At 40.8% G+C, this 21,821-nt stretch overlaps 1 protein-coding gene across 10 annotated transcripts in view; it reads right to left on the bottom strand.

Annotated features, from left to right (window-relative positions):
* The window catches only part of PHACTR1 (phosphatase and actin regulator 1), a 540,649-nt gene that overhangs the window by 492,426 nt on the left and 26,402 nt on the right, over positions 1-21,821 (bottom strand). For all 10 annotated transcript variants that reach the window (XM_067752006.1, XM_067752007.1, XM_067752013.1 and 7 more), the window contains one exon: positions 9,647-9,793. In XM_067752006.1, coding sequence (XP_067608107.1) covers positions 9,647-9,793 — 147 coding nt within the window. The remainder of the gene's footprint in view (positions 1-9,646; positions 9,794-21,821) is intronic.

The following is a 21,821-nucleotide window of genomic DNA, read 5'->3' as shown; positions in this document are numbered from 1 at the left end:
AATAGGGGTGAAATTTAGTAAAGAAAATTTTCTCCTTATATGAGACTTTCTGAATCTGCAGCTCATTTGGTCTTGTAAGATGTGGTACCTAGAGAGGCAATTTTTTTTTTGGTAGTATGTTAGAAGAATAGAATAAAGGTGAGGCAGAACACAGAAACATAAAGGAATAATGGAGTTCATTCTGCACTTTGTGTAGTGAATACTCACTATGTGGCAGGAATTATTCTAAGTTTTTCCACATTTTTTAAATTAATTTTTATTGGAGTATAGTTGATTTACAATGTTGTGTTAGTTTCTGCCGTACAGCAAAGTGAATCAGTTATACATATACATATATCCACGCTTTTTTAGATTCTATTCCCTATAGGTCATTACAGAGTATTTAGTAGAGTTCCATGTGCTATACAGCAGGTTCTTACTAGTTATCTATTTATGTATAGTAGTGTGTATATGTCAATCCCAATCTCCCAATTTATCCCTCCCCAGCTCCAAGTTTAACAAACCTCTAAGGTGGTCTCCATTATTTGTCCCATTTTACAGGTGAGAAAACTGAGGCAGGGTGGGGTTAAATGCCTTGCCCAAGGCCACACAGCTAGTAAGTGATAAAGTAGGGAGTTGAACCCAAAAAAGTCTAGCTCCAGAGTATATTCTTATAGACACTATCCTACGTTGAAAAACAATTTTTTTCTCACTGCTTCTCTTTCCACCCTTTGTAGAGATTCATTATGACTTTTGTGGGTCCTATGCACATTTGTCTTTTACCACAAAACATTTTTAAACTATACTTTATAAGTATTACAAAATATTATGTGTTGGTATAAAGACATATGTAAAACAGGCTGGATTATATTTATTTTTTCTTCTGACTTTAAAAAATTAAAACACTTTTGTGGACCTCTAAATGTATTGTGAACCTGGGCTCTGTGTCTACTGTGTTCGGTAGCTAAGTTGGCCCAGACCTTAGGGTTTTTCTCTTTTACCTTGATTCACATCCAGGTAAGAGAATGAATTGACCACACTCTTACGGGGATAGTGGAAGTCCTAAAGAAGGATTTCCTTGCAAAAGCTTTTTCCGAGTTCAGAAATCACTCCAAGAAAACTATCAAGTAATGTTTTTTAAACTGGGGGTTATAAAATCATTTAGATGAGTTAAAACTAGCATTCTTATAACTAAAATACGTTAGAATAAAGCAGAGTGGGAAGGGATGGGATAGGATAATATAGAAAACATCAGAGTACATTTGTGACTTATAAGGGTATTTTGAGAAACATTTTATTCCAATTCTCAATATGTATGTGAGGTGATCTAAAATGCACTTCTTACAGTGAATCCTAGCCAAACATTTTATAAAATACTGAGCTAGGATGCACCCCTAGTTCCATCTCTTTCTTTCCCTTAGACATGTTCAGCTTCAAATGTAACCTCAAAGCAAAGCTGATAACGTAAGCTTGCTCTCTTATAATAAATCATCCCCATTAAAAATACAGATTTTGAAGTCATATAAAACAGGATCTGAATTCTAATTCTTCCTCTTACTCCCCTTATTAGCTTAAGTTATTTAACCTCTTTGTGGCTTAGTTTTCACATGGATGAAATAAGGAGAGTAATAATAATGCCAATCTCATAGGGTCATTACGAAAAATAAGTGAGGAAATGTTGATGAAGCCCTCTGTAAGGGCTCCCTCTATGTATGCTGACAACTCAAATATTTATTTCTGGGCCAGACTTCAGTTTAACCTTAGACCTGTATAACTGCTTGTTGGATACCTCCACTTGGATGTATAGTAGACATCTCACACTTGCTATGTCTGTATTTGCACTCCTGACCACACCCCACGCCCCTAAATGGCCCTTTCTATCCTTTCAGTTGCTCAGGCTGAACCTTGAGGTACTCCTTGCTCCTCTCCTGCTCTCACAACCCACATTCAATCCACCATAAAAGCCTGTTCGCTCTACCTTCAAATACCTATAGAATCTGACCACTGCTCACTGCTTCCGCTGTACCCTGCTGCTGAGCCAGCACCATCTTTCTGGATTACTGTAATAGCTTCCAAACCAGCTGCCCTGCTTCCTCCTTGCCCCACTATCGTCTGTCCTTAACACAGCAGCCCAAGTGATCCTTTTAAAATCTATTTCACATCATGTTCTCTTGTGCTCAAATCCCTGCCTTGTACCACATTTCACCATGAGTGGGCAATGGCCCACCGGATCCTCTGTTACTAGTCCCCGTTCCCTCCTACCACTTGATTCACTCCTCTCCAACCAAGCTGGGCTCCTTGCCAGGTCCTAAACACACCGGGAACGCTCCTGATTTAGGGCCTTTACACTTGCTTCCCCTCCGTTCTCTCCACCTTCTCTTCCGCCCCATATTGACAGTGCTCATTCCCTCCTCTACTGTGGAGAACTTTGTTCAGATTCCCTCTTCTCAGTGTTGCCTATCCTGCAATCCGTCCCTTTCTTTGTCCCCATATGCCTTATACTCTTAGTTTGCTTTATTTTTGCCTTAACACTTAACCTATGAAATACTATACAACTTACTTAACTATGGTATTGTCTACTGTCCATAACCCACTTTTAGAAGTTAAAATTCATGAGGGTAAGATGTTTTTGTTTTCATCACGAATGTATCCCAAGGGTCTAAAAAGTTGTCTCAACTTCTAAATTAATATTTGTTGAATGAATGAATATTCTATATTATTATTTCTTCTCACCTTCCTCCATCCTCCCCTCATCTCCAAAACAGGCCCAGATGGAATAAGGGATAAATTCAAACATAGCAAGGCTTTTTCTATATTTTTGAATAAACCATGATGGAGTATTAAACCAACTTGTTGCCCTTTGATTGATAAACATCCAGAAATAATGTGCTCTCAACCCGCAGTTGGTTGAATCCGTAGATTCAGAACCATGGATACAAAGGGTTGACTGTATATTGAATCCTCATGTCTGCAATTACAGCCCAGGTATTTAATGTTCAAAGATTCTGCTACTGAATTGTTAGTATAAGGTATACAAATGTGAAAAGATCAATAGGAAATCTACAGGCTTTTACACAATACTTGCCTTCATAAATATTAAATAACTACTATCATGAGATTATTCCTCTTGTCCTTTGATAACCTGTGTGAAAGTCATGCAACTGAATCCATCATCATTCAAAAGGGCCACAAAATCGATTTTGCCTTTTATTTTAACTATCCTTCATTATATAAAAGACTTATAAATTAAAGCAATTAAAATGTCAACATGGCCCACATTTCCCCCCCACACCCCGGAAATCATATCCACTTTATCACCTACTAAAGTGGATGGAGGGGACATGAAACAAAATATGAAAATTCTAGAGTTTTTCTTGTATCATACAATGAGGAAAAACTTATATCTATTATTTGTCCCTTCAGGCCCTCTTCAGTTTATACGTAACACTGGCTATAATGTATGTTCCCTATGTCACTTTATTAATCAAAGAGAAAAATAGCTCTACAAGTTATCGTCTCTTCCCACTTGAATTTTAATTATTTTACTTGCGCAATAAATTATGACGAATTGAAGTTGCATATATCGAAGAATAACTCCGTAAGGAACTTCAAAATAGTTTTGGTCAGTATTCAAATGTATGTATGTAAATCTATTAATCTGCACTTATTCCGACCAACAGTTTGTTTGCTCCTGTCAGCTTGTATGCCTGTCAAGAAAAAGGACACAAAGTTCTTGGTAGTTCATGGTCAAGTTTCGCAGACAGTGCCTAGAAGTTAGGATTCTTCTATTTGTGAATTCCAAAAGGGTACATTGCAGCGTGATTGAATCTTGCCATTTAGCTAGTCTGCACACATATTTCCCTTCCCTGGTAATTTAAAAGGATAAGGGGAAACTATAGATCTTATAGGTATACTCATTTCATTTTAATTATGAAAGAACAGGCTACGAGACTTAAAATGCCAATTGGGAACTGGATTAATATTTAGTTTCCTGACTTTCCATTTATTGCTAAGCTTTCTCTAATACCATATTCAACCACACAACAAACACTTACGGAGCATCAACTGCGTTCAAGACTCTAATCCCTGAATATTCAAATTTAAAACATTTTGATTAATATGGTACATATAAATGTGCCTTCTGGCAATTCTTATTCATTATTAATAATTTATTTTAAATTACTATAATATATATTAATTATTCTTTTAATCAAACTTATTTTTATAACTTTTCTTTGATCAAATATTTTAATTCTTATTGTAATTATGCTAGTCTATATGTTTTATACCATAAATTAGACTATACATAAAATCAGTGGCATAGTATGTATCCATTAGCACAGCCAGAGTTAGAAGGGCCAATTATTCACACAATTTTTTTAGATTGGATGGGACTTTCGAGATTTAAAAATCTAGAGCTGAGTGAATCAAACCCACAAAGGTTAAATGACTTGCCTACGGTCTTAGAGGAAGAGATTAGAATCAGTTCTTCTGACTCCTGTATCTTATTTTTTATATAAGACACACCTCCATCGTCTTCCATGAAATTAGAATATATGGGCATATACAGACAAACCAAACAAGAAACTTAGCATTTAGTGATAATAGTAAATACAATACTTAGATGTTAAAAAAACTTTTTTAACAGCGCCCAGATCAAAAGATCCTAAGAAAATTGAACCATGCAACTCAGATTTCATGTTTTAGTTATCTCATAAATGTATGAATTGTTGTTGAAACGATGACATCGTAAGCAGACAAGTTAAACATTCACGACAAAGGGTTTCCTGTTTTCTCTTGGTGTTAATTACTCACTTTTCTGTACCTCGTGTATATTATTTATGTTATCTGGAGTGGTCTTCATTAGTACCACCTTAATGCATGACATAGTGAGATTATTGGGTTAGCTAACTTTTCCAGTGACACAGAAGGAGGACAAACCTTCAGAGAGCCCCACAATAGAGGCTCCTGGTCAGCTACATGGTCAGCTACTTGGATTCTGGCTACTGAAAGCTAGAAGCAATACTTTAAAGGAGATTTGGGGTCCACCATATAAAAGCCAGACCCACATGCTCTGCCTTCAATTTGAAATCAGTAACAAAAATATTGTGAGGGATACATGCATAGGCATTCCTCAGCGAAAGAGTGAAGGAGAATGTTTACCAAGACCTTCAGATTGGTTCAGCATGACAATATTCACAATTTCTTCTAGAGACAGTCCCCATTGCTAAATGACAATAGCGCATTCTGAGATGTCACTTCTCAATATCAGAACTTTTATAATTTAGCTAAGGGATAAAGGTCTTCCTCCTCAAGAGAGGTAGAAAAGGGATCTCAGTTTAAAACTTAATATGACTGACCCAGCCATTCTTAAAAGTAGCCAGAGAGGGGGCTTCCCTGGTGGCGCGGTGGTTGAGAGTCCGCCTGCCGATGCACGGGACACGGGTTCGTGCCCCGGTCCGGGAAGATCCCACATGCCACGGAGCGGCCACAACAGTGAGACGCCTGCGTACCGCAAAAAAAAAAGTAGTCAGAGGAAAGCCACTTCTGACTGCAATTTTCTTCTAGGCCTGAAAGAGTGGAGGAGACCAATGGGAGTCAGAAACAAATACCTCTGGCTAACATCAGGGACAAAGACAGATCTCAGCCTTCCGAAGAGGATAAGTATTCTGGGGTTGACGACGCTATTAATTTAAAGTCTCCTCCATACGTACAAAGCAATTCTGAGATGTCAACAAAGGTTAAACATACATACGATTAGAGAAGTACTTACTCTTCTCAACAGTGCAAAATATTGGTTTTGTGTTTTAAACAATCCTATATCATCCTAGGACTAGCTTTCCTCCTTTTGACATCCCTTTAAGAACTTTTAGATGTGCTTAAATCTTCTATGTATCACAACACTTTCATTCGTTTTGGTGTGTAATTATGGAGAACCTTTCTGTTTCAGTACCTTCTATGTATCAAATATTCTTCTATATACTGTTAAAGTAAAAATAAATAGAATAAACTAGCCCATGGGGAAATATTTGCTAGATGAGCTGCAAATCTACATTGCATTCACTTCAATACGGTGAATGAACGACCTCATGAGGCAGGGTAAGGTCTTACGAGCTAAATGCCAGTGATGTTCATTACGGAGTGAGAACACAATTAGAAACACTTGCTACGAATAGTGTGCACACACTCTTCTGTTACACGATGTCCTTTTAACACATTTGAATTTCTCAGGAAAAAAAAACTTCTTCCAGTGTTTTAAATGAGATCTAACGTGTCTGAGTAACTTTCAGCAAATACGTTGGCTTCATTCTCTCTAGCATGTATACTATCTTCAGCAAACAATCAACTATCAATGTTTGCATATACTAAATGCTAAATAGAAGGTAAAAAGCCTACAAAAGAGGCTCGTTTCGAAAAATGAAGTCATGGTTCAGAAAAAAATTGTGTTCTCTACTCTCTCAATTTAGACTGAACTTGAAATTAGCATCTTCATAAAGTGATGGAAGACCCACATTTTGCTGCTATTCTTTGACGGACTTGGGACTGTAGGATTATATGCTTCACTCAAGCTGTGGAGTTATTTCTGAAATGATATTAATAAGTACCATCAGGGACAGGGTGTAGTTGAAGGAATGCTTAAGTATTGAATCAATATTCAAAATGCTCAGTCCACTTTATCTGGCAAGTGTACCCATTAGTTTTAAGGGAGTTGGTCCCCAGATGATTTCATGATATCATGATTTCCAAGTAAAATGAATATGTGTATATTTATTTCCTTGAAGCATTACTAAACCTCTCAAATATTAAACATGGGCTTATATAAAATGAGTGGGTGTGAGAAAGGGAATGCTAAGCATAAATAGTTTAAACCAATAAAGAATTTCTCCGGAAAGAATAAAGAGTAAGTGACTAGGGGTAGGAGAGGAGCGGGAAGAAAGGGCAGATGAACGCTTCCTTGCTTAATCGTTTATAAATTGTTGTTAAGAGACAAACAAAATTCTCTCTATGCCCAAATTATGTAATTTATCCAGAGTATGCAGGCTCCTCTCTTCAGCAATGCTGATAACGACGCTAATAGTTTAATTGCAAGTTGCTGCTCAAGGAGATAAACAAGGCTGTTTGCTTTTTAAACCGGGGGTTACAATTACTTTTAAACGCGAGGGAAAGGCACATCTGCGAGTAGATCTTACTATGTCAGAAAAGCAGCCCGAAGCCAGCTGGAAAATCAACAAAGCCCCAGGAGTGAGCTGCCGGCACAAAATTAGAGCAAAACCTCCCATGTGAGCAGTGGAGCAGTGGGCGTGAGGCGTAGTAAACAGGCGGCAAACGTAGGTGGGCAGGGATAGAAAAGTTTTCGGTGGCCAGACCGTGCGCGTTTTCCCTGGGATTCCATCACAGAGAGGGACTGAGCACCCCTCCCTCTGCTGTCGGGCTCACAGTCACGCCTCTCACCCAGCCCTTGGCTTCAGCACCACCGAGAGGACAGCTCCCCTAGTCGCAGAGCAGAACCCTCAACAACTGCCCTCCTCCGTCCTTGAGAAACATCCTCTCCCACCGCATTCCTCTTTCTTGCTGCTGTCTTTCTTGACACTGTGCTTTTAAGGCTACTCTAAGGAACATATTCATAAGGGACTGGGAGCTCGTTTGGCTTGTTTATTTCCAGATGGAAGGGAGACAAGTCTCGTCTGAAAAGTCCAATCTTTTCATTGGCCTCCAGAGCAATTTACGCAGGATAAAAGACTGCAAGTCACTGGCTTTAATCTGGTGGCAAAAGGGTTCAGCCCAACTCAACAGTAGCAGAAACTTGAAACTCTTTTTTAGTGCTTTATTTTATTGTTTTGTTGTAAAAGCACCAGTAGTAGGTAAACAACCTTATTAACTGCCTCTTAAGCCCCCTTCCTTCTCTGCCAAGCCAAAGACACCAAGGGAATATACCAGAGTTTGATAGCAAAGGAATAATTCTTAATTTCTCTGGGTCAGAAAACAATCTCAATCCTAAAAGGAACTCTTCTCAGTCCTTTCCAAGACCCCTCACATCATATTCTGAACCTGGAACATACAAGTGAAGGATTAATAGTTCCAAACGAAGACCATAGGCTACTACAGCCTGCCACAAAAACTGTCAAAGCCTCCTCCAATAAAGTCCTCTTTCTCCAGTGCCAAATCCAGAGGCAAACATTTCAGGGGTGACGAGAAAACACAGGGTTAAAAAAATCAAAATCACTGAGACAGGAAAATTACACTCCAAAGAACTTGGCTACTTCGGCACATTCAGTTACCATCCTATCGGTCATAAAATATGGTTCCTTAGCCAACACATCTTGTTTCTTTATGCAGAGTTTTCTCTTTTGTTCAAACTTCTCAATAATGTGTAAAATAGTCATTATCTGAAGTTTCTCTTTGTTCCAGCACACACACACACACACACACACACACACACACACACACTTTGTTTGATTCAGTTCCATTTTCAAGTGCTGAGTTTCCTAAAGAAAAAGGTATTGATATCATGTTCTTTTTAAACTTATTTTGAAGGAGGATCTTCAGGAAATGCCCTCACTCTTTTTGCACTGGAGTTGCGAGAATACCAAGGGATTCTAGAAAGGAAGAGACACAAGCTTGGAGGGAGAGACTTAGCAGTCTTTCAGAAAAGGCAGCCCAGTGAAGTTAGTAGCGAACAACTTCCTCTGGGTGATAGTGACCATCTACTAGTAACAGGAGGTGAGGTCTGCCTGTGAATCCGGAGCTGCAGCAGCAGTGGAGACAGCGGACACTGGGTGCTTCCTTTCAGGTAACCCTGACAGCTCTCAGTTTGACTCCCTGAATCCCTCAGTCTTCTCTGTGGTTCATTTCTTCCTTCTTTCTTCCTTCCTCCCTTCCTTTTCCTTCCTCCCTCTCTCCGGCCCTCTCTCCTTCCCTTCCTTCCTCTGTCCTCCTCTCTCCTCCTTCCCCCTTCTTTCCCTCCCTCCTCCACGTCAGTTACCCTTTTCACTTAATTCCATCTGGGCCACTTTGGGCACCAGTTCCAGTGACAGCTTCCTATCATCACCCCATATGCATCCTATAGACCATCCTATTATTATCATCACTACAGTTGCTTGCCAAGTGCTTGGTCCGGTTCCCAGCTGTGATCCCCGCCCGGCCCCTCCTCACTCCAAAACCGCAGCAGGCGTGTATCAACCCGGCAAAATCACCAGAGTCTGAACGTCACCAACAAGTTCCACCCCGTAGTAGCCCCACCAGCAAACCACACCAGCGGAGCCTTGCCAAACCCTCTGCCCACAGCAGGTGGAGCATCCCGACCCAGCTCTCGGCTACGCCTACGATCATTGTTATCAGTGACAACACATCCTTCGCTTCAAGGAAGGGGAAAGCCCGCGTGCGACTCCCCAGCGGAGGCAGGGCTCCACGCACTACCCTCCCCCACCTGCTCAACACACACACACACACACACACAAATACACACATACACACACACCTCCTTACTCGGCACACAAAGAGCGAGCGAGCGAGCGCCAGGGACCCGGCTGGGTAGGAAGTGGGGCGCAGGGGAGGGCACGGCCGGGAGGGGGAGGGGGACCACAGGAGGGGCTGGGGGCCGAGCCAGCCGGGGAGGAGGGAAGGAAGCGGCGTGGCGGAGAGAGCAAGGCAAGAGCTTCGTCCTCACCTGCCCCCAGGGTGAAGGAGATCCTGGCCTCCGCGAGGTACGGAGTGTCGCTCTTGGAGCGGACTCTTCTGATGGGCCGCCGGTCTATATCGTCCTCCGAAGATGCCGCCATTAATGTGGGAGGCAGAAGCAGGGTCGCCCGGCGAGCTGAGGGAGGAGATGGAGAGAGACGGAGGGAGGCGGAAAAAGGGGGGGAGGGGAAGGAAGAGGCTCACCCGCAGGGCAAGGGGGAGGGCAGAGGGGGATGGGAGAGGAAGGGAAAGGGGGCGGGGAGGGAGGGGGGAAGAGAGGGGAAAGGAGAGAAGAGGGAGAGAGAAAGAAAGAGAGCAAAGGAGAGAAAAGGGTGAGGGGAGAGAAAGAAAACCCGTTAAGGATTTATGGACTGGAGCAGGGATCGGCCCAGGCCCGGCTTGTGCTCAGGGCTCCCCCTCATTGCACTCAGCCACAGGGCCAACGGGCCAGTGCCCCGGACGGACACCCCGCCTCCTGCCTGCAGCCCCAGTTCTCAGCTCTTGGCACAGGTAGGCTAATGCGAAAGGGAGGACTCCAAAGCAAGGATGCCCAGTCAGCACTGTGCCCTCTCCCGCCAAATGCACTTACTCCGCTTGCTTTTCAAGTGCACACGAGGGTCTCCTTAACCCACAGGATTCTCTGGGCTGAGGATGCCCGACCAGATAGCCCAGCTTCAGCTTTCCTTGCGTGAGTTATTATTCCTGGGGTGCGAGCCTAGGCCCAGCTGGTCATGGAAGAGAGCACGCTATATCGAGTACCCCTCTGCTCCCTCTTCCCCAACCTGGAGCTCAAATAGAGATGGAACCAGATCTGGACTCCCTGGAAGCTCTCTTGCAGGCCCCCGTTGAGCCCTAGAGGTGGAGGACAGAGGGAAAGTGTATATAACTTTGGGGGCAGTTTGGCAGTAAAGTTTCTAGAGTTGATATTCTGAATGTAGACTAGACATATTCATGCAGAATTGAGTGGCTTTCTTACCACCAAGGGTTTCTAGGATATGTTTATCTCTACGGAAGTACCCATTCGGCTTTTTATTTGGCGATTTAGAGCATGAATAATAGTCTTTGGATTGGACCTGTAATCTCTATAACTCTCTACCATTGTTTCTGAAGGAGAGGGTGAAGATCAAGGGCACCTTACATTTCTTTGAATGTTTGCACTGCAACCTTCCCATGTTACACAGCAGCCAAACCTAGAAAGGTTTCTGGAGTGTGAGTCACAATGGTTCGCTGCCCCTACTGAACCTATTGATGGGCTCAACTCTTTGATGTCTGTCTTCCGGCAGCTTCAGTCACGTCTTCTTGTGGCCCGATGTTGCCACATTTCTTTCTAATGAGAGCCCACCTGGAGTACACAGATAAATGTTACCTTGATTCCCTCCCTGCTGCAAAGGAAATCTCAGTGTCAATTCATGCCCTTCAATCTCAGAGGATGAAGTACTGCTTCAGCTCTGCAAGACTTCCCTCTCCATTTCACCTGTCGTTTCTAATTCTCACCCTGTATCCTTGCGCCCGCCCTAGAATCTTCAGTCTCTTTACGCTGGTCTCTTACTTCACACATAGGTAGTAACTCTCCAACTGCCCTAGCCTTGCCGCTTCCTCAATCTCTACCATACTATTTCTCTCCCATTCTGTTTACCCTTCCTGTGGAACGCTTGGCCCCATAGGCTTCATTTTTTCACTCTTAATCCCCTCCTTGCATCCCTACCACTACTTTTTATCCCCACCACTCAGTCAAAGTTACTTTAAAGGTCATCAACATCCTCTCAACAGTTAAGTCCATTTCTTTCTTGAGTAATCTATCCTTCTTGAAATAATCTCCTCCTTTGGCCTCCCTGTACTAGACTAACTTCCTAATCACTAGATTTCTAATAGCCGGTTCCCTGCGTGTTAATTTGAAAATGCATATCCTGGCATTCAGGGCCCTTTATGACCTGACTTCCATCTGGCTTTCCAAATTCATCTCATTATTTCCCTACAGTCTGTTCAGAGTTGTCCAAACAAGGCTGACTCATTTCTGCATCTGTACATTTCCTTGTTTTGTACACCACGAATTTCTTCCCCATCAACTTTCCATGTTCTCCCTCAGGAATGTGAGATAACTGACCCACTAGTCTGTGGCATGAATCCAGTACATAGTAAATGCTCAATAGATATTCTTTTAATACAAAAAAGAAAGGAGAGGGAGAAAGCAAGGGAGCAAGGAAGGAGAGAATGGGAAAAAAGGAGTGAAGGAGGGTTATGTAACTAATGAGTAAATGAGTAGCTAAATTGGGGACCAAATCCATGCCTGACCTCAAATCCTGTCTTTAACCAGTACATTGATTTGCTAAGTAGATATATTTGGTTGACTATCCATATTTTAAATTCATTTTCTATGATACTTGCCTCCTTATTATTTCCCATTTATCTCTGTTAAACATAGATTAAAAATGGATGCCTCCTATCCCAGGAGGAACAACAGGGGTATTTGGCTCATCAAATGAACCATGAAGGTTAATGCTTTTCGATGATTAATCAGGCTGCAAACCAATGTGATTTTAACATTTAGGTGCAAGCTCTTAAGGACATGCAAAAGTAGGGAAATAAACTCCAACAGTTCTGCATACTGTATAAACTATACCTCTCTTTGAATTAATGCAGTGCTATCTGATTGTTCAAATTGTTTGGGATTCCCCAACCCGTTGTATTTTCATTCATCAGCCATGTCTTTAAAAAAAAAAAACAATAAAGTCATCTGAAGGAATACCTAGTCTTAGCTTTCTCTGTTTCTTTGATGTTACATAATAATGGTTCTTCACATAGAGAAATAAATATTTGAATTTCTGTTTCTTATTCATTCAACATTTTAGAGGATTAGGAACTAATAATGCTACAATTTTAGGTTTACCTCTCTTCAAAAGAGTTTAAATGTACTTTCATATTATCTCTTTCATATGGACTATTACTATTGAAATAATTCTAGATATATTTTTTCAAAAGAGACATAAAAATACTACATTTATCCCCATGTTCTTGAATTATCTTATGATATTTTCATTTCTGACTATTACCTTCCAGTTTTTTGGCTTCCATAATTTACTGTCTTCTTTGTCTCATCTAAGTTTTCCCATTATCTTTTCACTTTGCCTCTCTTTTTCTCTCCCATATTTCTTAGTTTTTTATAATTCCCCTACAAAGTCAGTCCCAGATCATGTATCTCACTCTTATCCTGTATGAAGGATTCACTCCTTTATGAAGTTCTTACTCTTGTGGGCTTGTCCCAATGTTTCCACATTCTTTATTCTTGGATTCCTTTCATATATATGACCTTTCATCATAAAATATCGGACTAAGTAACATCAGGGGAAGAGCCCTGGGGTGGGAATCAGGGCTGGTGGAGGCTGCTTCCAGTCCTACCACTACCTCACCAAGTACCACTGGGTAAGTCACCCTGTCCCCTCAGCTAGAGAAGTGCAACCTCTGGCACAAAAGCAGACACATAGGTTGTAGGAACAGAATAGAGCACCCAGAAATGAACCCACGCTTATACGGTCAATGAATCCATGACAGCAGAGGCAAGAATACACAATGGGGAAAAGACAGCCTCTTTAATCAGTGGTGTTGGGAAAACTGGACAGCTACCTGCAAAAGAATCAAACTGGACTACTTTCTCACACCATATACAAAAACAAAAAGCAAAACCCAAAAAACTCCAAATGGACTTAAATGTAAGACCTGAAACCATAAAACTCCTAGAAGAAAACATAGGAAGTATGCCCACTGACAACAGTCTTAGCAATATTTTTTTGATATGTCTCCTGAGGCAAGGGAAACAAAAGCAAAAATAAACATATGGGACAGCACCAAACTGAAAAGCTTTTGCACAGTGAAGGAAACTATCAACAAAATGAAAAGGCTGCCTACTGAATGGGAGAAGATATTTGCAAATGATATATCTGATAAAGAGTTAATATCCCAAATATACAAAGCACTCATACAACTCAACATAAAAAAATAATCAACTCGATTAAAAAATGAGCAGAGGATGTAAAACAGACATTCTTTCAAAGAAGACAAATGTCCAGCAGGCCCATAAAAAGATGCCCAATATCACCAGTCATTAGGGAAATGCAAGTTGAAACCACAGTGGGATGTCACTTCATGCCTGTCAGAATGGCTTTTATTGGGGAGATAACAAATAGCAGGTGTTGTCAAGGATGCGGAAAACAGTGTGGAGGTTCCTCAGAAAGTTGGAAATAGAACTACCGTGCAATACAGCAATTCTACTCCTGGGTATTTGTCCAAAGTAAACAAAAATGTGGATCTGAGAAATGTCCAACTTTATGTTCACTGCAGCACTGTTTACAGTGTCAAGGATGTGGAAACAACCTGGGTGCCCATCAATGGATGAATGGATAGAGAAAATGTGGTATATATATTCAGTGGAATATTACTCAACCATAAAAAAAGAATGAGGTCTTGCCATTTGTGACAACGTGGATGGACCTGGATGGGATGGAGGACAGATACCATGTGATCACACTTATATGAAGAACAAATGAACAAACATAACAAAATGGAAGTGGAGTTGTAGATGCTGAGAATAGACTGGTGGTTGCTGGGAGAAGGGATTGGGGAGTGAGAGAAATGGGTGAGGGATATTAAGAGGTATAAACTTCCAGTCACAAAATAAATGAATCATGGGTAAGATATGTACATTGTGGGGATTATAGTAAGTATGTAATATCTTTGTATGGTGACATATTGTAACTAGACTTATCAACGGTGACCAATTTGAAATGTATAGAAATATGGAATCACTATGTCATGCACCAGGAACTAACATAGTGTTGTAGGTTAATTATACTTCAAAAATAAACAAACAAATGAACTCATAGAAAAAGAGATCAGATTTGTGGTTACCAGAGGTGGGAGTGGGATGGGGAATTGGATGAAGGTGGTCAAATGGTACACACTTCAGGTTATAAGATAAATAAGTACTAGGGATGTAATATACAACAGGATAAATATGATTAACACTGCTGTATCTCATATATGAAAGTTGTTAAGAAGTATGTGCTAAGAGTTCTCATCACAAGGTAAAATATATTTCTTTTTACTTTGTATCCATATGAGATGATGGATGTTCACTAAACTTATTGTGGTCATCGTTTCATGATGTATGTAAGTCAAATCATTATGCTGTGTACCTTAAACTTATACAGTGCTGTATATATCTCAATAAAACTGGTAGGAAAAAAATGTGAGCATCAGACAACGTGACCTTAAGGCCCTACCGAACTCTAATACTCTATAAGTATTTACAGCTATTCTTGTATCTCTACTTCTTTCCATAAATATCCATGGCATATTTTGTCTCTTAATCTAAGAAAATACATTGTTCCTTTGATTTGTAACCAATTATATTTAGGAAACCACATGGTATCCATACTTCTCTCAAGTGATTTCATATTGTTCAACTCTGCTTTATGTAACTATACATCCTTTAGAATCTGTTTCTTTTTCCTCATACTGTTTGCATCAGGTGGCAACACCCATATGATTGTTGGTGGTTTGCGTGTGTATGGATGTGTGGATGTGGGTGTGTGTATAGAAGGGATTGAATTCAACCATGACCTCAACAACTTCCAAATACAGTGGGTTTTTTTGTTTGTTTGTTTTTATTTTCTAAGATTGCTCTTTTTGAATGTGATTGCTGACTCAGGATAAGTGCCATTTTTGTTTCTTTCTGTTTTCTTTTTTTTCCTAAAGCCAGTCAATATTTTAACACTAAAGACACTTATATGCATGTTATATCCAGAGCTAGAGTCAGAAAAAGAGAGGCAGCACAATAAGGGGCTCAAAAAATAACATTTTATACATCCATCACCGGCATGGAAGAGGATGGAGATGGGGAGGGGAGGAAGAAAGAAGAGTGTAATATTTCATCCTGACTAACTCTTCAGGTGAGAAGCTTATCCTTTAAAAATATTACTCAGGGCTTCCCTGGTGGCACAGTGGTTGAGAGTCCGCCTGCCAATGCAGGGGACATGGGTTCGTGCCCTGGTCCGGGAAGATCCAACATGCCGCGGAGCGGCTGGGCCCGTAAGCCATGGCCGCTGAGCCTGTGCGTCCGGAGCCTGTGCTCTGCAACGGGAGAGGCCACAGCACTGAGAGGCCCGTGTACCACAAAAAAATAAAAAATAAAAATAAAAATGTTACTGAAAGTGTGCTTCTAGGATACCTCTACATCAATATCACTTGGAATACTTGTTAAAATGTACATTTTTCAGGCTCCCAACCTGGATCTATGGAATTCTGAGGGGATAAGACCCGGGTACCTAGATTTTCAAAATATTCTTAACTATGTCCACTCTCATCACTTGTGTTCAATATTATACTGGAGGTCTTGGCCAGGGCAATAAAGTAAGTAAAAGAAATTAAAAAGTATCATAACTGGAGAGCAAAAATACAATAAAATTGTGATTAGACATCTATGTTATGATTGTATATGTACATAATCCATAAGGATCTACACTATTATAAATAGTGAATTTGACAGCATCACTGGATATAATAGCAGTATAAAATAATGATTTGTTTCTATATACTAGCAAAATAGAACATGTAATTTTAAAAGGACCATTTACAATAGCATCAAAACCATCAAATATCTGTGAATAAATCTAACAGTTGGTGAGCAAGACTTCTACATGAAAACCTACAAAAAAATTCCTGAAGGAAATTAACAAGACCTAAGTAAGTGGGGAGTGGGGTGAATATACCATGCTCATGCTCACGGACTGAAAGATCCACTAGTGTTAAGGCATCAGTCTCTTCAAATTGATCTATAGAGTCAACGAAACTCCAATCAAAATCCCAGCTTTTTTTTTTTTTTTTTTTTGCGGTATGCGGGCTTCTCACTGTTGTGGCCTCTCCCGTTGCGGAGCACAGGCTCCGGATGCGCAGGCTCAGCGGCCATGGCTCACGGGCCCAGCCGCTCCGCGGCATGTGGGATCTTCCCGGACCAGGGCACGAACCCGTGTCCCCTGCATCGGCAGGCGGACTCTGAACCACTGCGCCACCAGGGAAGCCCCCAGCCTTTTTTTTTTTCTTTCAATTTGACAAGCTGATTTTAAAATATATATGAAAATGCAAAGGGCCAAGACTAGTCAGGAAAATCTTGACAAATTAAAAAATAACTGGACTATTTATAGTAGAAGATACCAAGACATTATAAAGGTATAGAATTCAAAAACAAAGTAAGATACAGTAGTCCCCCCTTATCTATGGTTTTGCTTTCTGGATTTTAGTTACCTGTGGCCAATTGCAGGCTGAAAATATTAAATGAAAAATTCCAGAAATAAACAATTCATAAGTTTTAAATCGCATGCTGTTCTGAGTAGCATGATGAAATCTCGTGCCCACCCATTCTGTCCAGGCCAGGATGTGAAACATCCCCTTGTCCAGCATATCCCAATCTTAGTCACCTAGTAGCCACCTCAGTTATCAGATCTACTGTTGCAGCACAGCAGTGCTTGTGTTCAGGTAACCCCTATTCTACTTTATAATGGCCCCAAAATGCAAGAGTAGTGTTGCTGGCAATTTGGATATACCGAAGAGGAGCCATAAAGTGCTTCCTTTAAGTGAAAAGGTGAATGTTCTTGACTTAATAAGGAAGGAAAAAGATTATATGCTGAGGTTGCTAAGATTGACAGAAAGAACAAATCTTCCATCCTTTAAATTGTGAAGAAGGAAAAAACAATTTGTGATAGTTTTGCTGTTTTACCTTAGACTGAATAAGTTCCAGCCATAGTGTGTGATAAACGCTTAGTTAAGATGGAAAAGGCATTAAATTTGTACAATAAGATACTCTGAAATACAGAGGGATAGATCACATTCACATAAACTTTATTACATTCTACTGTTAAAATTGCTCTCTTTTATTATTAGTTAATGTTTTAAATCTCTTACTGTGCCTAATTTATAAATTGAACTTTAATATAGGTATGAATATATAGGAAAAAAATAGTATATATAGGGTTCAGTACTATCCAAGGTTTCAGGCATCCACTGGGGGGCTTGGAATATATCTCCCACAGATAAGCGTGGACTACTGTAAATGGGCCAATGGAAGAGAATCTAAAAATAGACCAATATATAAATAGTCACCTGACTGTGACAAGAGTCCCACTGCAGTATTGTGGGGGAAAAGATGGACTTTTCAATAAATAATGCTCGAACACTTGAATATACATGTAATGGAAGAAAATAAACTTTGATCCCTACCTCACAGCATACACAAATATCAATTCCAAATGGATCATGGACATAAATGTAAGAGGTAAACAATAAAGTTTCTAGAAGAAAAATTTTTAAGAGAAAAATATTTTATCACATCAGCAAAGATTTTCAAACAGGACATGAAAAGCACTAACCATAAAAGGATAAATAGGTATTTTGGTGCCATTAAAATTAAAAACTTCTTTTCATCACTAGACAATTAAAAATACAACATACCAAAATATGCGGGATGCAGCTAAAACAGTGTTAATAGGGTAGTTTATAGTTCTAAGCATTTATATTAGAGAAGAGTAAAGGTCTCAAATCAATTATCTAATTTCCTAACTCAGGAACTTAGAAAAAGAAGGGAAAAATAATCTAAAGCAAGGAGAAGGAAGGAACTAATAAAGATAAAAGCAGAAGTCAATGAAATTGAAAACATAAAGACAACAGAAAACTAAATAAAACAAAAAGCTCATTATTGAGGAGCTTCAAGATGGAGGAAGAGTAACACGCGGAGATCACCTTCCTCCCCACAAATACATCAGAAATACATCTACACGTGGAACAACTCCTACAGAACACCTACTAAACGCTGGCAGAAGACCTCAGACCTCCCAAACGGCAAGAAACCCCCCAGGTACCTGGATAGGGCAAAAGAAAAAAGAATAAACAGAGACAAAAGGATAGGGACGGGACCTGCACAAGTGGGAGGGAGCCGTGAAGGAGGAAAGGTTTCCACACACTAGGAAGCCCCTTCGCGGGTGGAGACTGCGGGTGGCAGAGGGGGGAGCTTCGGTGCCACGGAGGAGAGCACAGCAACAGGGGTGCAGGGGGCGCGGGGAGCAAAGCAGAGAGATTCCCGCACAGAGGATCAGGACCAACCTATTTTACTTTATAATGGCCCCAAAATGCAAGAGTAGTATAATGGCTCCTCACCAGCCCGAGGGACTTGTCTGCTCACCCGCCAGGGCGGGCGGGGCTGGGAGCTGAGGCTCGGGCTTCGGTTGGAGCGCAGGGAGAGGACTGGGGTTGGCTGCGTGAACACAGCCTGCAGGGCGTAAGTGCGCCGCGGCTGGCCGGGAGGGAGTCCGGGAAAAGTCTGGAGATGGCTGAAGAGGCAAGAGACTTTTTCTTCCCTCTTTGTTTCCTGGTGCGCGAGGAGAGGGGATTAAGAGCGCTGCTTAAAGGAGCTCCAGAGATGGGCGCGAGCCGTGGCTAAAAGCGCAGACCCCAGAGACGGGCATGAGACGCTAGGGCTGCTGCTGCCGCCACCAAGAAGCCTGTGTGCAAGCACAGGTCACTCTCCACACCCCCCTTCCAGGGAGCCTGTGCAGCCCACCACTGCCAGGGTCCCGGGATCCAGGGACAACTTCCCTGGGAGAACGCATGGTGCGCCCCGGGCTGGTGCAATATCACGTCGGCCTCTGCCACTACAGGCTCGCTCCGCATCCGTACCCCTCCCTCTCCCCGTCCTCAGTGACCCAGAGCCCCCGAATCAGCTGCTCCTTTAACCCCATCCTGTTTGAGCATGAACAGATGCCCTCAGGCGACCTACAGGCAGAGGCGGGGCCACATCCAAAGCTGAACCCTGGGAGCTGTGCAAACAAAGAAGAGAAAAGGAAATTTCTCCCAGCAGCCTCAGAAGCAGCAGATTAAATCTCCAGTCAACTAAGATGCACACTGCATCTGCGGAATACCTGAATAGACAACGAATCGCCCCAAATTGAGGAGGTGGACTTTGGGAGCAAGGATATATTTTTTTTTCCTTTTTCTCTTTTTCTGAGTGTGTATGCGTATGCTTCTGTGTGTGATTTTGTCTGTATAGCTTTGCTTTTACCATTTGTCCTAGGGTTCCATCTGTCCCCCCCTTTTTTTTTCTTTGGGTATAGTTTTTAGAGCTTATTATCATTGGTGGATTTGATTTTTAGTTTGGTTGCTCTCGTCTTTCTTTTTTTTTATTACTTAAAAAATTTTTTTAAATAATTATTTTTTATTTTAATAACTTTTTAATTTAATTTTATTTTATCTTCTTCTTTCTTTCCTTCTCTTTTTTTCTCCCTCTTATTCTGAGCCATGTGGATGACAGGCTCTTGGTGCTCCAGCCAGGAATCAGGGCTGTGCAATGAGGTGGGAGAGCCAAGTTCAGGATATTAGTCCTCACTCTTGTGGACCAACCTCCCAGCTCCATGTAATATCAAATGGCAAAAATCTCCCAGAGATCTCCATCTCTGGGATGGAGAAAGCATCAATAGCAGAATAACTGATGCAGAAGAACGGATAAGTGACCTGGAAGATAAAATAGGGGAAATAACTACTGCAGAGCAGAATAAAGAGAAAAAAATGAAAAGAACTGAGGACAGTCTCAGAGACCTCTGGGACAACATTAAATGCACCAACATTCGAATTATAGGAATCCAAGAAGAAGAAGAGAAAAAGACAGGGACTGAGAAAATATTTGAAGAGATTATAGTTGAAAACTTCCCTAATATGGGAAAGGAAATAGTTAATCAAGTCCAGGAAGCACAGAGAGTCCCAACAGGAAAAATCCAAGGAGAAACATGTCAAGACACATGCTAATCAAACTATCAAAAATTAAATACAAAGAAAACATATTAAAAGCAGCAAGGGAAAAACAACAAATAACATACAAGGGAATCCCCATAGGTTAACAGCTGATCTTTCAGCAGAAACTCTGCAAGCCAGAAGGGAGTGGCAGGACTTACTTAAAGTGATGAAGTGGAAAAACCTACAACCAAGATTACTCTACCCAGCAAGGATCTCATTCAGATTTGGTGGAGAAATTAAAACCTTTACAGACAAGCAAAAGCTAAGGGAATTCAGCAGAACCCAACCAGCTTTACAACAAATGCTAAAGGAACTTCTTTAGGCAGGAAACACAAGAGAAGGAAAAGCCCTACAATAACAAACCCAAAACAGTTAAGAAAATGGTAATAGGAACATACATATCGATAATTACCTTAAATAAAAATGGATTAAATGCTCCAACCAAAAGACATAGACTGGCTGAATGGATATAAAAACAAGACCCGTATATATGCTGCCTATGAGAGACCCACTTCAGACCTAGGGACACATACAGACTGAAAGCAAGGGGATGGAAAAAGATATTCCATGCAAATGGAAATCAAAAGAAAGCTGGAGTAGCAATTCTCATATCAGACAAAATAGACTTTAAAACAAAGACTATTACAACAGACAAAGAAGGACAGTAAATAATGATCAAGGGATCAATCCAAGAAGATATAACAATTGTAAATATTTATGCACCCAACATAGGAGCACAGCAATACATAAGGTAAACACTAACAGCCATAAAAGGGGAAATTGACAGTAACACAATCATAGTAGGAGACTTTAACACCCCACTTTCTCCAATGGATAGATCATCCAAAATGAAAATAAATAAGGAAACACAAGGTTTAAATGATACATTAAAAAAGATGGACTTAATTGATATTTATAGGACATTCCATCCAGAAACAACAGAATACACTTTCTTGTCAAGTGCTCATGGAACACTCTCCAGGATAGATCATATCTTGAGTCACAAGGCAAGCCTTGGTAAATTTAAGAAAATTGAAATCATATCAAGTATCTTTTCTGACCACCACACTATGAGACTAGATATCAATTACAGGAAAAAATCTGTAAAAACTACAAACACATGAAGGCTGAACAATACACTACTTAGTAACCAAGAGATCACTGAAGAAATCAAAGAGGAAATCAAAAAATACCTAGAAACAAATGACAATGAAAACACGAAGAACCAAAACCTATGGGATGCAGCAAAAGCAGTTCTAAGAGGGAAGTTTATAGCAGTACAATCCTACCTTAAGAAACAAGAAACATCTCAAATAAACGACCTAACCTTACAC

The sequence above is a fragment of the Pseudorca crassidens genome, chromosome 10 (assembly GCF_039906515.1).
Source record: "Pseudorca crassidens isolate mPseCra1 chromosome 10, mPseCra1.hap1, whole genome shotgun sequence".
In the NCBI taxonomy this organism is placed as follows: Eukaryota; Metazoa; Chordata; class Mammalia; order Artiodactyla; family Delphinidae; genus Pseudorca; species Pseudorca crassidens.
This window is presented reverse-complemented; position numbering and strand designations above follow the sequence as displayed.